General features: G+C 40.1%; 1 protein-coding gene, 1 long non-coding RNA gene and 1 pseudogene across 7 annotated transcripts in view; 2 read left to right on the top strand and 1 right to left on the bottom strand.

Moving 5' to 3' along the window:
- arhgap45b (Rho GTPase activating protein 45b) overlaps positions 1–6,246 on the top strand; it is a 16,331-nt gene extending 10,085 nt beyond the window's left edge. For all 6 annotated transcript variants that reach the window (XM_042057392.1, XM_042057390.1, XM_042057391.1 and 3 more), the window contains 12 exons: positions 1–25; positions 122–312; positions 705–814; positions 897–995; positions 1,108–1,203; positions 1,310–1,473; positions 2,066–2,254; positions 2,561–2,698; positions 2,945–3,174; positions 3,364–3,601; positions 3,765–3,858; positions 5,433–6,246. The exon at positions 1–25 is cut by the window's left edge and continues 113 nt beyond it. In XM_042057392.1, coding sequence (XP_041913326.1) covers positions 1–25; positions 122–312; positions 705–814; positions 897–995; positions 1,108–1,203; positions 1,310–1,473; positions 2,066–2,254; positions 2,561–2,698; positions 2,945–3,174; positions 3,364–3,601; positions 3,765–3,858; positions 5,433–5,863 — 2,005 coding nt within the window. In that variant the 3' untranslated portion in view covers positions 5,864–6,246. The remainder of the gene's footprint in view (positions 26–121; positions 313–704; positions 815–896; positions 996–1,107; positions 1,204–1,309; positions 1,474–2,065; positions 2,255–2,560; positions 2,699–2,944; positions 3,175–3,363; positions 3,602–3,764; positions 3,859–5,432) is intronic.
- An 88-nt stretch (positions 6,247–6,334) lies between these two features.
- LOC121678142 lies at positions 6,335–16,570 on the top strand (annotated as a pseudogene).
- Positions 8,735–13,389, bottom strand: LOC121678143. Its single transcript, XR_006021165.1, has 6 exons — positions 13,120–13,389; positions 11,815–11,908; positions 11,190–11,262; positions 10,554–10,668; positions 9,570–9,658; positions 8,735–9,473 (listed from the first exon to the last, which is right to left on the bottom strand). It is a non-coding gene; the product is annotated as an uncharacterized LOC121678143 (long non-coding RNA).
- Positions 16,571–18,504: the final 1,934 nt, after the last annotated feature.

Here is an 18,504-nt window from a genome sequence, read left to right as displayed (position 1 = left end):
GCAGAGTGACCAGACCCTGCGCTCTGTGAGTCCACTAAACCTGCCTGCAGTACAGTGTTAGTTCAACAGAAAACGTGAGAATGCTGTGGACTGTGCTGAACTTCTCTCTCTTCCCCCCCAGGTCACCATCTCGTATTACTCCAACATGCACATGCAGACGGTGGTGCTGCCTGTGCACTACCAGACCCTGTGTGAGAACAGCAAACTGTATGACCCCGGGCGCCAGTACGCCACGCACGTCAAGGAGCTGCAGATGCCGCTCGAGCCCGAGGCCAGCTATGCCTTCGAGTCATACTCGGACACGCCCAGTCTGTAGGTCCCACATGCCCTCTGATCACTCCTGCTCATAGGCTACTGAGACCTTCCATAGACCAGAGAGTGGAATGTATTGGAATGGATAGATGTTATTGGTCTCACTGGACTAATGTAGGGGTTATAATTTGTACTATGCACTGTGTACATTATATGTATACAGAGCATGGTACATTGGGTTGTCTATCTATACATCTATACATCCACAAATAGATAGATATCACCAGCTGTTATTCCACGTTCTTTAATACAACCTAATCACCTAATCACCCTAATCACTTGGATCACCTAATTGGTGACTGTAATAGTTACTGACTGAAAGAAGCAGGGTCCTTTAGGATTTGTAGAGTTGTAGCTTTGAATAACTTCCTTACTTCCTTCCTTCCTTCTAGGCCAGAGACCAGACCACGGAATGATAGTTTCAATCCTGAGGGTCAGAGCACAGCTGAGACTGAAGAGATGGGGGATGGAGCCTCCACCATAAAGGGGGAGACCAAAAAAGGTAAATCGGCACCTGTAGTTCTGCATTGTGTAAACATCTTGTTTGTTTTTGCGGTGAGAAGATCTTTTCTCTTATGTTCCAGCCCGTGGTCACCTTACCCACAAATCCTGGGGCTCCACAGTGAGCGATACGGACAGTGTGGGAGCCGGCAGTGGACTGGGATCTCCCACCACCAGCACAGGTCAGACAAACACACAGGCAATCAGACCATCTCCCATGTTTAATTTTGCTACTTTGCCCCTTCTGTACATAACCACTCACTTACATAAATGAATGAATGAATGTACTTGTAGGAGATATCAGTAAAATGGCCAGAACCTCTTCCACCGGCACCATGTCATCAAACGAGGATATTGATGAGAAGGATGTGTCAACCTTTGAGTCCACTAGTAAGACCACATTAATTGAGATATGCTAACACTGAATGCCCTACAAAATGCCACCATGAATGTTCTGTTTCATCTTGGTCATTTTTCCTATTTGTTAAAATAACAGATTTGAATGGCATTGAGCCAGAGATTGCGGTACCTACGGGTCCATTCCGCAACATTGGTCTCTCTAAAGCGGCCCAGACACACAAGCTGCGCAAACTGCGCTCCCCATCCAAATGCCGGGAGTGTGACAGCTATGTGTACTTCCAGGGGGCTGAGTGCGAGGAGGTGAGTTTATGGGGGAACTTCCAGGTTCACAATTTATAAGTATATATACTCTTTTGATCCCGTGAGGGAAATTTGGTCTCTGCATTTATCCCAATCCGTGAATTAGTGAAACACACACAGCACACTGTGAGGTGAAGCACACACTAATCCCAGCGCAGTGAGCTGCCTGCATGAACAGCGGCACTCGGGGAGCAGTGAGGGGTTAGGTGCCTTGCTCAAGGGCACTTCAGCCGTGCCTACTGGTCGGGGTTCGAACCGGCAACCCTCCGGTTACAGGTCCGAAGTGCTAACCAGTAGGCCACGGCTGCCCAATTTGACGTGTGATTTGTGTGTCTTACTAATTTAATTCACTGCTGCTCCTCCAAATCTCTAATTAAATCAAAGATGTAGTTCATCCCCATCATCTATGTAATTTTGTCATTGTTATGATTCATTTCTGCTGGTTTTATCTGTTTTGTGGTGAAGGCATTGCCTTTTTGTAAATCAAGCACTGAACAGTCATTTCTGTTCTTAATTTACTAATACGAGATGATGTGATGAGAAATGACCAGTTGTCACTAATTGCACCTCCACAACTTGTGGACCTGTGCAGTGCTACCTGGCCTGTCATAAGAGGTGCCTGGAGACCATGACCATCCAGTGTGGTCATAAGAAGCTCCAGGGCCGCCTGCAGCTCTTTGGGAGGGACTTTGCCCAGGCGACGGGCGGCAGCACCGACGGGATCCCCTTCATTGTGAAGAAGTGCATCTGTGAGATCGAGAGGAGAGCACTGCGGATGAAGGTCAGAGTCTGGATGTGGAAGGAAACTGGACTTTTCATTTGTCATGCACGCTTTGGGTTGGGGGGGTTGTTTGGCTCAGTGGGTGTGCTAAGGCACTCTTTAAAACAAAGCTGTTTAAATCCTCCAAATTAATTTGCCTTTGCACAATATTCAAGGTTTGGGGATAGGGCGTATTAATGCACTTATTTCTGAATGCACTTTGTTTTAATAGAAAATGCCACAATTTACAGATTCAATTTGGTCATTTAAATGGGCAAATACAGTTGACAGTTGCATTGTGACCGTGATGATTCTCCTTCTGTGTAGGGTATCTACCGTGTGAATGGAGTGAAGACTCGAGTGGAGAAATTGTGCCAGGCCTTTGAGAATGGCAAAGAACTGGTGGAGCTGTCACAGTCCTCGCCTCACGACATCAGCAACGTGCTCAAGCTCTACCTGAGACAGGTGAGGCTCTAAGTCTCCAGTATGAGTTCAGCTACAAGTCCCCAAAGACATTTCACACATCATACACGTATCAAACACACATTACAAGCTTTCACTTTCAGTATGAATACGCACACTTTCTGTCAGTGCTCATGATAACAAAGACCTGATCACATCCTGTGAGTCCTCCTAAGCATAGTGCTGTGCTGCTCATAATGGCTCCCCCTGGTGGTTATTTTGAGTAAAAGATGTTGCCTGTTTCCCCAGCTGCCTGAGCCCATCATGCCCTTCCATCTGTACAACAGTCTGATGGGCCTGGCCAAGGAGAACCTCCAGGCAGAGGGTGGGGAGGCTGGGAAGGGGCCCGAACTAAAAGACCTGGGTTCCGATACGGATCCCGAGGTCTTGGCAATGGTGGAGAAATTTAAAGAACTGCTGTCCGACATCCCCGCGCCCAATCACAACACGCTGCGGTACATTGTGCGTCATTTGCACAGGTGGGTACCGTAGATTCATGCCATGATGACATGCCAGAAGAGTTGCTGCATCAGGAGTTTATTAGTTGTATAGGAGGTTGAAGGTATTCTGATATCATAATCTTTCTCCTTTTCTTTCTCTCTTTCTGTCCCTCTCTCTCGTTTTCCCTCCCTCCCCTCTCTTTTTTCCCATGATCACTCCCTTCACAGGATCGCGGAGTTGGAGCAAGACAACAAAATGAGCCCTAATAATCTGGGCATAGTCTTTGGGCCGTCCCTGATGCGCCCGCGTCCCTCGGGTGCCACCGTGTCCTTGTCCTCGCTGGTGGACTACCCCTACCAAGCCCGTGTCGTGGAGACACTAATTGTCTTCTACCTGTCCATCTTCCCCTCCGACTCCACCCGCACCAGCTCCACCAGCCAGGTTCAGAACCCGGCCATGCCACAGGTGTGTGTGTGTGACGGAGAGAGAGAGAGAGGGGCATTATAATCATTGTTGATCTACTGACCGTGTAATAACTTATGCCCTTCGAGCAACACTAGTTTACATAAGTTATGTATTGGATCCTATCCCATGGAAGAGAAGGATGACTCTTGCCTCTGCTGTTTAGGACAGCTGTGTGGTCCCAGATGACCCAGGCAGGACGGATGGAAACCCAGAGAGCAGCGATGAACAGGGAAGAGCTGATACAGACGAAGTGCAAGGTACAGACCAAAATCACTGAATTCTACTCGTACAACAAAACCTGACATAGTCATGCTCAATTCTATTCAGAATGCGAGTCTGATACTGCACCATTGGGGAAAAAATGCTTCTGCACACAACTGGATAAACCTAACCAATCAGATCAACAAAATAGCCTACCGTGAATCCTGTAGGAAGAACAGCCAAAACATCCAGGACTTCTTGACAAATGCCTTAATAGCTGTTTCTCTCTCTTTTTTTAAAGTTATTGCATTGTACAACAGACGTCTTTTCGAAAGCTTTTATTATAAACAAAATCAACTGAAGCGTGTTTAGCAGGCTTGGAATTTCATATTTTTAGGGGCAAGGCCACTTGGCATTCAGTTGGGCAAATTTGGCGGGGGGCACAAAGGCCAAAGTTAACTATACAGTAGGCTACATAAAAATGATCAAAGTTGTATTTAGCGTATTCACAGCTGTAGACCTGCATCACTGTATGAAATATTACAAAAACATGAAACATGACCCATTACATAGAACTGTAAATCATCTGATTTTAATGTTTACAGATATCTAGGCGATATTTGTAACATTTATTTTGTATTTGGCCTGTTATGAAATCATGTATTATTGAACAATTTAAACACATTGTGAAATTTAAAGCCCAAAGTTGGAGACATGCATATAAGAAATTTGCTGCAAATTTAAAAAACAGATTACTCTGGAATGGCTAACTGTACAGGTGAATGCATTAGATCTTTGTGTTTGGTAAGGTCTGCTGTTTATTCTGATATATGGTTTGAGTGAAGAGTTTGTAAAGTATTCCACCGAGATGAATGGGTAGGGAGATGGGCGCAGATCTGTATGTACCAGTAGATTAATGTGATTACACTAAAGTTACTTTTCTCTTACTTTCTTACCACAGCAACTAGTGGCTAACATTGTGTAAAAGCTGAGAAAAAGCTCTTTTATGTGATGTGCTGCATGTGATGTCTGTCTGATGAGCAGTTCAACAGAGAAGAACGGGTGAATTTGGACGCACTTTCTTTCTTGCCATGCGCCGTCACTTTCTCCACTGTGTAAAAGCATTAAGTAATTTGCGCTGTGAATGCTTAGATTATTAGATTATAGACAGGCCATAGTCTAAATAAAAAATATTTTTTATTTAGTCGGACGCAAAGCAGAATATTGAAAGTAGGGGGCACCCAGGCCACAGTGGCCTGTGAACCTCCGATTTTCAAAGGGGCATCACGGCCAATGCAAGGGGCAACGACGGCCATAGCCGCCATGAAATTCCAACCCTGGTGCTCAGGTTACATGAATGAGTAGGCACCATTGCTCATCTGTCCATCATTGTATAAAGGCCGCTCGGACGATTTGATTGGTCGGCAAGTTGTCATACAGGCAAATAAGCTTGTCAATGGACCAAGTCCATACCGAATGGACTATATGTCACAGAAGGCTGTTCCAGCCAGCACATTTATTTCCGCTGGAGCATCAGCAATGGCATCTTCTGTTATATTCTGCTTTGGTCGCTTGGGCAATTTCCTGACTCAAAAAGGACTCCACTATATAAACACTCCTGTTCTTACAGGAAGTCTTCCGGGAGGGCCAGAATCAGTTGAGCAGAGCCAAGACTCAGACGTGGAAGCGGACGACACAGCTGAGGAGGCTGAGGCTGAATCTGGCAGCCACGTCCCACCAACGAACGACAGCAGCGCTGATGAGGACGACCAGCCAGAGGGCAGCGTCTCCAGAGGGGAGCTCGCCTCCGTGCCGGTCATCGTGATGGAGCCGGGAAGCCCAGCTGATGGTGACCCGCCAGCCCTCCCCGACACCGAGCCTCCCGAGCTGGATGTCCAGGATGAGGGTCAGGCAGCCTCAATCGCAGGCCTCAACACCAACCAGTCCAATAATCATGTGCTTGTGATTGAGCCTCCTGTATCACCCTTCCCACGTTTTGTTGGACGCAGGCTAAGTGTTTATATAGATCATGATCAAGACAGAAAACCAGAATTTATTTGAAGCAGCATTGCATAAAGTTTTTTGTTGTTGTTGTTTTTTAAAGTTTAAATTGTTTGTTCTTTTTATGTGTTTTATTCATGTATTGAAAAACACAAATGTGAATTATTTTTTTCCTCAAGAGACCTTGTATCTGCACATTCTGAAAAAATATACCTGTCTTTTTGGCCATTCCAAAACACGCAGTGTGAGCGCAAGTGTTCAGCGGTTTCCTTTTATAAATACCATCCATATCACAAAGCTCCTATTGAAACATTTCAGCACTAAAGCAAAAAAAAATGTTAGGAGACTATTTTTGTATTGTAAAAATGATTTTACATATGTTTTTGCATGTGTTTTGTCATGCCAGTCTTTTAATTAATAAAGTGAAAGGACATACCTATTAATTAATTTATTATGTTCCTAGTTTTATGCTCGATTTTAGCATTGTGGGAAATAAGAATGCAGAAGTTAAGGTAACAAAAAAAACAAGGAAGAGGGCAGCGCTAGTCATTATGCAAACTTTATAAGCCAGGCCATATTGAATGCCATCAGGACTTCCTGTAAATCAAGCTGCCTGTCCAGTCAAATTCTCCTGCAGAAAGGTAAGAACATCTGTGAGTGAGGGTACATTGAATCGATGGCTTTAAAGAAGGAACAACAAAAGGGTCTGAAGGAGAAGGTAGGCTATGCTTTAAACATGATTTCAATTAAGTTCATGTCCATGTAGTCCTAGAACATGTGCTCAGTCGGGGAGAGTGAATGTGTGTCTGACTGATGGATAACCTCTTGCTTTGTCACTGGTCTGTTGATTATGGGTTGGTTGCTACTGTATGTGGCTATGGGCACAACCCTGAAAGGCAGGCAGTCTTTGAAAGTCGATTCAGTTTGCTTTTTCCTGTCTCCTGTTAGATTTTCCCAGCTTTTCCTTTTCTTTTTATTTCATTGCCCACCTCTCTAGCTTTGGCCTCTGCTTTGTCCATGCACCTGTGTGTTTTCTTTTGTCTGATTATGTGACCTCTGTTTGTTTGTATCTATGTATAAAACTGTAAAGAGTATTTCAGTGTCTAGAAAAGCACTATAAAAAATAAATATATTATTATATACAGTGGGGAACTTCAGATACAGGTGGGCAAGGTGGTCAGAGCGTATGCTTGGCACTTGTATCTGATGGTAAAAAGGTTTAAAAAGATTGCTTTTGTTTAACAGTTTGTTTTTGATACACCAGTTTGCCTGCCTTCGTCGTTCACAATAACCTGAAGGATTATAACTTATTGGATGCCTGTTATACATTTAGCTCTGACTGTAGACTATTGGAACCAATTAGTCATTACTGTAACTGTAAGAGACTATGCTAAGCAAGCAAGAGACTAAGCAAGAGAGCAATGATGGTTATACAGGCTCCATGCCTGACTGGTAATAGGCAGGTAATTGGCCCCCTACCCCGGACAGGTACAGAACCGCTCGCTATTCTGCCTTTTACAGAACCTACCCATATGTATGCAGCATTTTTTTGCTGCATGATCACAACATTAGATTAACTAAAATGGCATAGCAGCTGCAGTAAATACTATCCCCACACTGATACGCCTTTGCTAAATCTTTTATTATCATTTTGCTTATGTGCAAAGACAGAAGCCTAAACATTCTTACTACCTAAATTAGTATATCCTCTTTGGAGACTAAATATATCCGTGCTGGTTTTTGCATCAGCTAAGCCTATTTTATGCAAATAGGCCTAACCTCAAATGGAGTGAACTGAAGTCAATATTGCTTTCATGTAGGCTAACCCTAGGCTATCTGGACGGAAAACTGGACGTTCCAGTTAGGGTTGGCAACTTACAGATATGAAAATAAGGAACGGGGGTGGTGGAGTTGATATAGGCTAGGCCAGTGTTTTTCAACTAGTGTGCCGTGAGGGATCATCAGGTGTGCCGCAGAAAATTACCCAAATGTCACTCACTGGTCCAGAAAAGCAACTGTTGCATCAAAGAATTTATAACCACATGCTCTCATTGATTGTATGATTGCACTATTTGTGGTATGCAGGCATTGTACAACGGGGGCCCCATATCCAGTATTCACAGAATCATCACATATCCAGTTCATAACAAAAATTAAATTAGATATAGTCACCTACAAATGAAACAGAGGGCGCTTGTTTTATTGAGCAGGTCTTGCATAGAAGCCATAATAAGGCCATATCTGTGTATTATTTGAAATTTTAGGCTATGGTATTTTTAAATTTTAAATTTTAGGCTATTTTTTCTTCACACAGGATGTTAGTGTGCCGTGGGACATTTTAAGTGTCAAAAGTGTGCCGTGGCACAAAAAAGGTTGGAAAAAAACTGGGCTAGGCTGTGTATGTGTGTTGCCAGATGTAGTACATCAATAGTGCATCATTTTACAAAACTGTTAAAAGGAATGCACTAAAATGAGAAAAAATATCTTGTGAACATCACAAACAGTTGAATTTGGTGAAGCCTTAAATTACCTCGTTTTTTTTTCTGTCTCAGCAGCAAGTAGGTTAGCCTAGTTGGTTATCTTGCACAGATGCACTGTAAAATTCTGAGCTAGACATAATCTCACAGCGTAGGCTATATAGTAAATCGGCCAGTGTTAATTTTACTCTATGGGTGTTAATTTTAACACTATTCCAGAGTTTATATAATCCTCACTCATCAGTGTTAAAATAACACTTGCCATAGTGTTGCCGTATTAACACTAGCCTAGTGTTTCATAATTAACTCTATCAGAGTTAAAATTAACTCTATTGGAGTGTATCATTAACTCCATCAGTGATTCATAATTAACTCTATTGGAGTAATTAATTAGTTTCTAGAGCCATATATTTATCAAAATAAACATATTAAACAAACCACAGCAAATTAATTCCTTTTCTTTTTTTATTAACATTTGCCATGATATGGCTCAAATCAATGTGCAGAGGTACAATATATATGTCAAAGTTTGGTCCATAAGCATTTTGTTGAGCAAAGGCCTTATACTCATACAAATCATTGACTTTAACAATAAAACAATGTTCCTCACAATCCATAACCACATATGCATGAAAATGCTCTGCAACACTGAGTAAACATTTCATAAACAAGAAATAAAACAATATAATCAAGAGTTTTTTACAATTTCACAAACTTGTGTTTTGCTTCAAACCTATTACTAGAGATGTGCAATAATGGGCCAATTTTCCATAAGCAAGACAGATAATGCACCATGAAGTGATGTTACATGTGGGTATACCCAAAGTCCTTTTAGGCAAGTCCCTCCACTCAGCAGCCATATTGCAACGCATTTTGGGCACTTTCGGCAGGCTTCACAACACCAATCTTGCTCCAGCGGCAAGATCACAACACATGATTGGCACAATCAATGTCTTCACAACACACCACATGATTGGCTCAATGTATTTACATGTCCACGTTTTGCCACGGAGGGGGGTGTGATATATGTAGACAACACCATACGTTACAAACTAACCCCATGCATTTCTATGGAGGATTTTTTGAGTGCTGTGTCTCCTCATTAGAAAGTCTACCTCCTTAAAAAGCTCATGGTGTTCATGTATTGGCCATGCCAGATAGCCCGTCCCTCTTCCAGCATCGTAGAAGTGTTCCTGCAAAATAATGTGGGCAAGAACTATGATTATCCAGATCAATAGTTGAACATTATTATTATATATAACCTTAAATGGAAATGAGTAAAATCTTACATAGCCATTGGTGGAGTAAGGATCCCTGAGATTAGGAAACAGTCACAATGCCGAGTGCATATCTTTTTCCTTGACTTCGTACTGGTATCCTAAAAACAATAGGAAAATTATATTAGATATATTCAGACAACATTACAAGCTATAAAATGGAAGAGTGATTAAACATGGATTATGGATAAAATATAGACTTAACGCTTCTTGCCACTAAAATATGCTTAAGTAATATTACATTACATTAGGCTAACACATTTTTAACCAAAGCGACTAACATGGTAGCAGTTTAAGTTTAAAAGCAATTCTCTCAACAATTTTAGGACAATTAAAAACAGTAGAGTACAGTAAGAATAAGTGCATCAGTGAGTGCTGTTTTTAAACAGTTGAGTGTCAGTTCAAGACAGGTGGTAAGTACTAGGATCAGCAAGACTTGTTGTAAGTAGTGCTATGAGAGGAGATGTTCTCTAAAGAGCTGGGTCTTCAGGAGTTTTTTGAAAATGGAGCCACTGTGTAGTTGGTAATAGATATCCCTACAGCTAAGGTTCTACCTTATAGCATTTATCAACCCCACAATCACCAGTTCAATATTGTTTTTACACAGCAATTCTACTACCTAATACCTGGATTAAAATACATTAATTTAGGGTTTTCTTGTCACTCTGCAGGCAGGTTGTGTGAGGCTATAGGTGCACAATAATGATTTTTCATTTTATTTCACATTACATTATTCACCCTATTACATGCACTCTATTTTTCTCACTCAAACAGTCAATTGTGATGTTATGTTACAATGTTCTCTCACTTTGAATGAATGGAACGATAACATTGGATCAATGTAAAAATGGCACTACCACTGAAAAGTCTGAGTAGGGATGTCCTGAGATAACCCCACCCATGGAATCCCTCTCGTTCAGTCAGAAAAGAGTTAATAGTTTGACTGGACCTAACTGTTGTATACAATTAGATTAATTTATTCAAAACAAAACATACCCATGGACCAGGATATTCAGAAGATGCCTTCTTGTACAGTGTGTCAAGGTGCTCTACTATACTCCTCCATTATTTCCTCTCCCATTTAACTCTTCTCCAGAACCTCCTGGACCATCTATGCGTAAAAAAAGAAACAATAACAGTGATACACTTGTAAAGAGAAAACTTACATGCACCCTCTAAAAAGTGTAAATCCAGAGTACAAACAAGAAAGCTAAGGGGGCAGCTAGAACGTCAAAAAATAAATGCTATTTAATACCACTGATAGTGCTCAAAATATAATTACACTTCTGTGGTTGTGTGATGAGGGTCTCTACAGACAAACAGAAGTATTGTAAACTTGGAAAGTGTACAGAGAGATTATAACAAGACCTGTATCTGAAGGAAGCAAATTGCTTGGCTTCGTGTTCTAGTAGCATGAAATCAGTGGGATTTTGATCTTGCAGCACTGGATCTGCAAGCAGATCTGACTGAATCTAATAAACATACTTTACGTTCAGCCAGATCTGTGCAGAGCTGCAAGATTGAATGTGCCCACTGATTTGACACTACCGGAACACAAAGCCAGGCTTCTGCATTTTGGAGACGGGACAGACAAGGATTTCTCCTAGTGATATTTTAATTTTAAATGCTCACCTGTTTGGCCTTTTTCTGCTGAATCTCCTATGGCAGAGGTGTTCTCTTCTTTTGCACCAGTGGATTGATGTGCCTTGTTTGAAGAACAAGAAAAAAAAATTGGAATCTTAAAGGGCTGCTTTAAGAAATTCAGTCTCCGATTTTATTTCACTTAATTCAACTAAAGGGTGACAAAATCTTTTTTTTTTTTTTTAACCATACCCACTTTATTTGGCGTGAACACCACATTTCACAATTTTCTTCATCAGGTTTGAACGTGAACCTAAAGCCTTCACGCCAAATAAAGTCAACAAAATATACCCTCCAGTGTGCGATTTATACTAGTTTTTGACTTTTTAATAGTTATACTGCACACCATCAGCACCTGCAAAAGGGCTGTACACAGGGATTTTGAACTTTGATTGATTTCAAATGTATTTCTTAAAAAGGATCATAAGGATCTGCATTAACTCCAGCCAGGATACAAAGTGTGCGTGTGAAATCATTAAGAAACATGCCTAAGGTCAGGCTGATTCATAGTCTAAACAAGCTAGAAAAAAGAAAGAAAAAAAAAAGCGTTGCAATATGGCTGCCGAGTGGAGGGACTTGCCTAAAAGGACTTTGGCTAAACCACATAAAACCTCACCTTCTCGAATTAAACTTTGAAAGGAAAAACCAGGCTGCAGTTTGAGGTACTTTTTTCTCCATGGTACTGGACATTGATGAGCATTTTGCTGACCCTGTTAAAACAAAGAAAATGATTACATCAATACAAGAACAACAATGATTTGACTATCAGCAGTATATCAACTAACCAGCAAAGGACTTCTAAACTTTATTCTGACATTATTTACCACAGGTTACCAAATGTTTCAACCGCAAGTGTTTTGTCTTAAAATATGTTCATATAATCCCTACTTTTTAAGCAACATGACTGGTAATAACTTAAATAATTTCATTAGGCAGTAAACTCATCTACATTTTACCATATCCATAAAAAAACTGCTCATCATTTCAGAGAATAAACATTTCTTACTCTGCTCAGCTGTAACGTTATGCCTGATGGACTGAATATCCTTATGCACGTGCTTGCAAGCTATTGAACCACAATTTCTACAAATATCTAAAATTAGTATCAGCTAGCTAACTTCTATACTCTTTGGCTTACCTGCACCCTTTATAAGTTAGGAAACAAAGAAATTGATCTAACCCAAATAAAGCCAACAGACTCTAACAGAAACTAATACCAGTGCCATACAGAGAATGGACCAAACCAACCAGGCTAACGGTTACCTTACACCTCTGTTTGCTACAAATGCCTAACAGTTAAACGAATGCCCTTGTGGTCTCAGCTAATGTTAGCTAGCAGCAATTTTTTATAACCAAGCAATAGTGTTCAGTTCAACCAAACGTCAATGAGTCGACAGACTGTTATAATTAGTCAGTCAACAGATCCATTTGTGCCAGGTGAGCATTTGGCAGCACACTAACGTTAGATCGCTATGAACAGTGGAGTTCTGGCTGTAACTAATGTTAATAAGCTAGGCTACGTTAGCATGTTAGAGCTATTCCCTCAGTGGGTATTCAAATTCCAACCGCCTTTTCGAATTTCAGAAAGGACTTTAAGACGTTGTCGACTCCAATATTATATTAATGTCAGTTTACAGTTTAAGTATTACAAATGAACATAAACTTAACCATTGCAATTTGATAAGGTTATAACCCACCGAAGTTATGTTAGCTTGCTGGATGTTTTACCAATAATTTTCTGAGCTAGCTAGTGCTAGCGACCTTGCTACTAGCTAGCGACCAAGCTAACGTCACCAATATTTCATAGTAGGTAAAACACGTTGGTATGAAAACATATACCTGTGATGTGACATTACTTAATTGTGTATTTGTCGTAGTTTTCATGCTAGCTTACAGAAGTATAGGGAACAAATGAATTTACCTTTTACTATCCCACGATGTACTTCAATGGCGTCCATCTTCTTTTCAAAAATCTCAACTGAAGGACCGGAAGTGTAAATGACTCCACCCCAGAGTTCGTACATTCACACCCACTTAAAACACTAGGTTGTGAGTTTTAATTACACCGTGGGTGTACATGTTTGTTCAAACAACTCCCGAAGTTACACTAATTAACACTAATGAACACTGAAAAATATGTCTCTGAAAAATTAACACTTAATAACACTGTCAATTTTACTGTGTAGGCCTACATAACTCGCAGTGGCTCAAACGAAAAAGTGCATTCTCTGCTGGGATACCCTGGAGTGGTCAATGTAAGATATTTTTTGGTGTATATCCAGAAAACGTGCACTCATTTTACGAAATTGTGTGCTCATTTTACTAAATTGCACGCACGTTTTACTAAATTCTGCTCTCAATGTAGTAAATCATGCGCACATTTTACTAAATAGTGTTCTCATTTAAATTTACTAAAAAAAAAAATACTAAATTGAGCACACTATAATAAAATGAGACCACAATTTAGTATAACGAGAGCACTATGTAGTAAAACAAGCACACAATATGCTAAATTGTGAACACAATCTAGTAAAATGAGACCACAATTTAGTAAAATGAGACCAACAATCATGTAAAACATATGCGTGCTCTCTCTCCTGTGCACATGAAAACTGCGCACGTGTTGTAGATTTGTTTCAGCACTTTCTTGCTCACGTAGCCCACCGCTAGAATCATTGGTCAGTAGTTAGAACTGATTTGTCTGATTTGGCATTTGTCCATCTCTTAGATGACGAGGTTGGGGAGGACAAACACCACCATTTTGAAAGTTGAGGGGGAGACGTCCCCCCTGTCCACCCCCCAAATAACGCCCTTGTATCTACCCTAACATACTGTGAATACTTCAGTACACTTAGGCTATCTCTGAATAAGAAAAAACATTAAATTGACCTATTGCCATCACAGTTTAGCTTTAGTGAGATGCAGCCATGCATCTCCTGCTGCGTACTATTATGTCAAGCATGTCTCTCGGGCATTTCAAGATCAATACCATCATCTGGTTGTGACATTCAGAGGTTTTTAATTCCTGTACAGTTCTAGTATGGGAATATTTATGTTGTGAAAGTCCAGTTCCTGAAATTTGCTATGTGCATTCCTGAAAATATTCACTATGGAGCTGTGGAGTTTTCTGTGAGTTGTGTGAGTCTTCTCAAATGTTGTTTCAGTCTGCGCTGGTGGAGCCCTGGCAGTCGGCCAAGTCGATCTATGAGTTCTCAGCCACAGATATAGATGGCAATGAGGTGTCCCTTGAGAAATACAGGTGAGATGTGAGGTTCTGACTAATGTAGTGGGTCAAACATGCCAGTGAGGCATTTAATGAAATCCACAGGGGGAATAATTATGAAATTGTGACTTTGAAATGTGGTGTCTAACTACACTATGTCTAACTACACTACGTTTGTGGTCAGAGGCTACGTTGTCATCATCACCAACGTTGCCTCTAAATGAAGCAGGACCCCCCTTAACTACTCTCAGTTTGTAGAAATGCATGCCAACTATGCTGAGAGAGGTTTACGCATCTTGGCCTTCCCCTCCAACCAATTTGGAAAACAGGTATGATGTTCTTTTGCACCAAATTATCTACATAAAATTATAAACTGAATAAATCAAATTATCAAAATTGCACACATTGTACAGGAAAGTATACAATATTACAGTGAAATAAAATAAAAAGTTATTCAGATCAGATGTATGATCTAGTGCACATCACACCAGTGGTAAATCACTTACACTGTCAGTGTCAATAGTCCACACTTCTGATGTTTTAGCAAGTGTTGAATTTTGTTGTGGTTGTAGGTATGGAGTAGAAGTAAAACTATGACCAAACATGTCCAGTGTGTCTTTTGTCAAAGTCTCAGGTGAACATTTTAATCTTTTAATAGGAACCAGGCACTAACGCTCAGATCAAGGAGTTTGCAAAATCATACAAGGCCCAGTTTGACTTGTTCAGTAAGATCGATGTCAAGGGCCCAAATGCCCACCCTCTGTGGAAGTGGCTGAAGGAGCAGCCCAAAGGCAAGGGACTATTTGGAAAGTGAGTCCATTTCTAAAATAAGCAAGAATGAATGATTAAGCGTAAGAGTAAAGATGCTTTAGCATAAGGTGAATGAACGGTTCTGACCTCTAGATATAGTTTTCCTTGTTTAACAAAGCCAGGGAACTATTGTGTATATGGCCTATGCGGGAAAAATCAACTGACAGTCTGCACATCTCAAAAACATGCTCATAATGCTATTGGCACACACATCAATAACAGATCCTAAACAAACTCTGACAAATAGGAAAAGCTCAATGTCATTCTGATTATGTAGAATATTCAACAGAAATTTGCCTGTATGGGAAATACCTGAGATTCCTGTGTATTTCTTAAAATGATAGTACAAACACAACACAACTGGTATATTTAAAATAATTAAGAAGAAATTACATCTGGTGTTTTTCTATTCCCTATAGTAGTATCAAGTGGAACTACACCAAGGTGTTGTATGATTATCACATTTTTATTGTACTTTCATTGTACTATGGTCCTTTGGAATTGTTTGCCCATTTTAATCTGAGAGGATGTTTGGCAGTGAACTAAGAAGGCATTATATATATTGTATTTATGGCAGTGAACTAAGAAGGCATTATATTATATATATTTTATTTATTTTACTCCTAGTTCCTTATTGACCTGGAAGGTAATGTTGTGAAGAGATATTCACCACTAGAGGCTCCAAGAGTAAGTCCAACGCATCAAGGCTATTTATTTCTTTATGTCTTGATTTTCCTGTCTGAAGGAAACCTGACCATGCTTTATTCTTTATTTGCAGGTGGTGGAGAAGGACCTGCCCGATTACCTGTAATTTTTTCAGCTCTTGGCATCCCACTGACCCCCTCTGCCAAATGCTCTCCAGTGATGAGTCGGGGAATTGAGGCTCTGCCCCAGATGAGTGACGGTCTGTCCCTAAACCCATTCCATGGACAGGTCAGACCTGATGCATTCGACATGCAATCTTTCTGGGAGGACCCTCTATTCCCTGATGAGCCACTGGAGAGACCCAAATCCCTCAATATTCAAATTTCAAAAGTGTTTATAACTCAAGCCAGTTATAACATAAAACATGCAATGTTTTTAATGGTCTGGGAATGTCTGTTGACTTTTCCAAAATTGGATGTTACGGTGTGATGTGCACTTTTTGTTTTTTTGTATAGTATATGGACTGATGAGGAAGGAGAAAAAAAGAGCCTCACTTTCATTGTCACAGGCATGTATCGGTGTAGTGCCTTTTTCATGTGCTTCAATATTTACTTCCATTTGATTATTTGGCTGTGTCCAGTGTCCAATGCAAATCAGACATGAGTCATTGATGTAATAAAAACATGTAATTTTATGGTGTATTATTTAGTGTCCTATTTATAGAAATTTCTAGTTTCTCTCCATTTTCATAAAACACATTTCTTTAAACAAAATCTGCACCGGTATTTACTCCAGTGGCTTTAAAGGGCGCAGCTTGAGAAAAGAATTGTAATAGTATCAAAGTTCACATCATGGTGGGATTACCAAGCGTATTAAGCCATAGTTATTTAAGCACTCTGTTAAACATTAAGCTATGTCCTACAAACCTTTATTAGCTGATGATTTTTTTTTAATGTCAAGAAATGGATGATTAAAGGTAAACTATGCAGTATTGGCATATTCCTTACTGTTTTCTCGGTTTTTGCTTTTTTTTTCGCTGGCTCTGTCATGACGAATGTCTGAGAAACTCCATCGCTACCTTTTTCTAGCCGGTGGCTGGCGTGTATGTGTATTTGAATGCAGTAAAGCAATTCGTTACACTCGTTATACTTCCTAACACTGAGGCCGTCGGCCCGCCTACCCACAGTTGCAAGGGTGTTTTTTCCGCTCACAGGCGCTGCAGGGGAAGCAAGACGGCCACCATTCAACCTGAAAAAAGTCATATAACCATTCCAATGACTCTGAAGCTGTTAAATTAAGGTAAATTAAGCTAAAAAACTTGCACATTAAGCTAAAAAAACTGCATAGTGTGCCTTTAAACATCACACATATAGCTTTGTTGCTAGTTACACATATTTTTTGTTTGTTTGTTTTCAAACATAATCAGACTTAAGTCTAAAGTGCATTAGGAAGATGATAGATTTTCAACAGATCGCCTGTCATGACTGTTGTCATAAGGGACTATCAACCATTACCAAAAAAGTGCACAAAGCAGCAGAGCTATGGGCACACAGACTCCATGTCTGGTTGAATTCATTGATGGCCTTGGCACCACAGAACCTGGCCGACATGAAGACAAGCTAATGACTAAAACCGGATGGGCCGGCCAACACACACAAAAAAAGCTTATTTTGTGTCTTGCTGAATTTGACTGTAACTATGAATTGTAAATTAACTTGATATTTATATTTTGAAAAATATAATTTTATAATGTTCATTTACCACTTACCATTGTTACCACTGAGGCTCCATAATGCATACCAACACACAATGCGTGTATTAATCCAACAGTGAATGGGCTACTTAGCCAAACTAATCTACCATTTCTGTAATTATGTGGGCGGGTAACTCTCTCTACGAGGCAGTCATACATCCTAATCAAACAAGGTGTTAAAAGTGTTCTTTTGTGCCTTTGGAAGGTTGGATTTGGAGTAAGAAAAATGGTAAAGACTCTTGATCAGTAGATGAATTGTTAAGCCTAAATTGTTTGCATATGGACCCTTTCAACAAGGTAAACAAAAACAATGCTTGAACGTTCTATTTGGGCCCCAATCTACTTCCTCTGCATTAAGATTACATATGGAATGTTAAAAAGGAAGTCTTGTGGGGCCAACTATGATGCTGATAATGGAACTCTCTTGAAAGGGTCCATAGGCATGTTGTTTTGCTCTGTTTAAAAAACTTACCAATGTCTGATTTGATTATTAGCCTTGCACTAAGAACTATGTAATCAAGTAATTCTTAGTTTAATGGCATTATAATTTTCCACATGAAGACTTCAAATATCAAATATTATCTGCCAATCTAACTTGTCATTAACTTCTGTTCAAGTGGCCCCATATTACAATCAGGAAACATGCCTTTTCTTTGTTTTCTTTGTATTGTACACTGTATTTATAATTAGTTCATAATGACTCTTTCATTTATTTTATTTTATTTATATATATAATGTAGTACTTGTTTTAATTTTTTAAATGATCCTTCACAACTTTCTTTAGCAGTGCTATCTAACAACAAATTACTTGATATAATTTTACAGTTCAAAAGTTCACTGCTTGCAACAGGTTGTGCTATGTTAAGCTCTTTTGT

Source organism: Alosa sapidissima, chromosome 12 (genome assembly GCF_018492685.1).
Source record: "Alosa sapidissima isolate fAloSap1 chromosome 12, fAloSap1.pri, whole genome shotgun sequence".
Lineage (NCBI taxonomy): Eukaryota > Metazoa > Chordata > Actinopteri > Clupeiformes > Clupeidae > Alosa > Alosa sapidissima.
The sequence above is the reverse complement of the archived record's forward strand: the minus strand, read 5'-3'. Positions and strand labels throughout refer to the sequence as shown.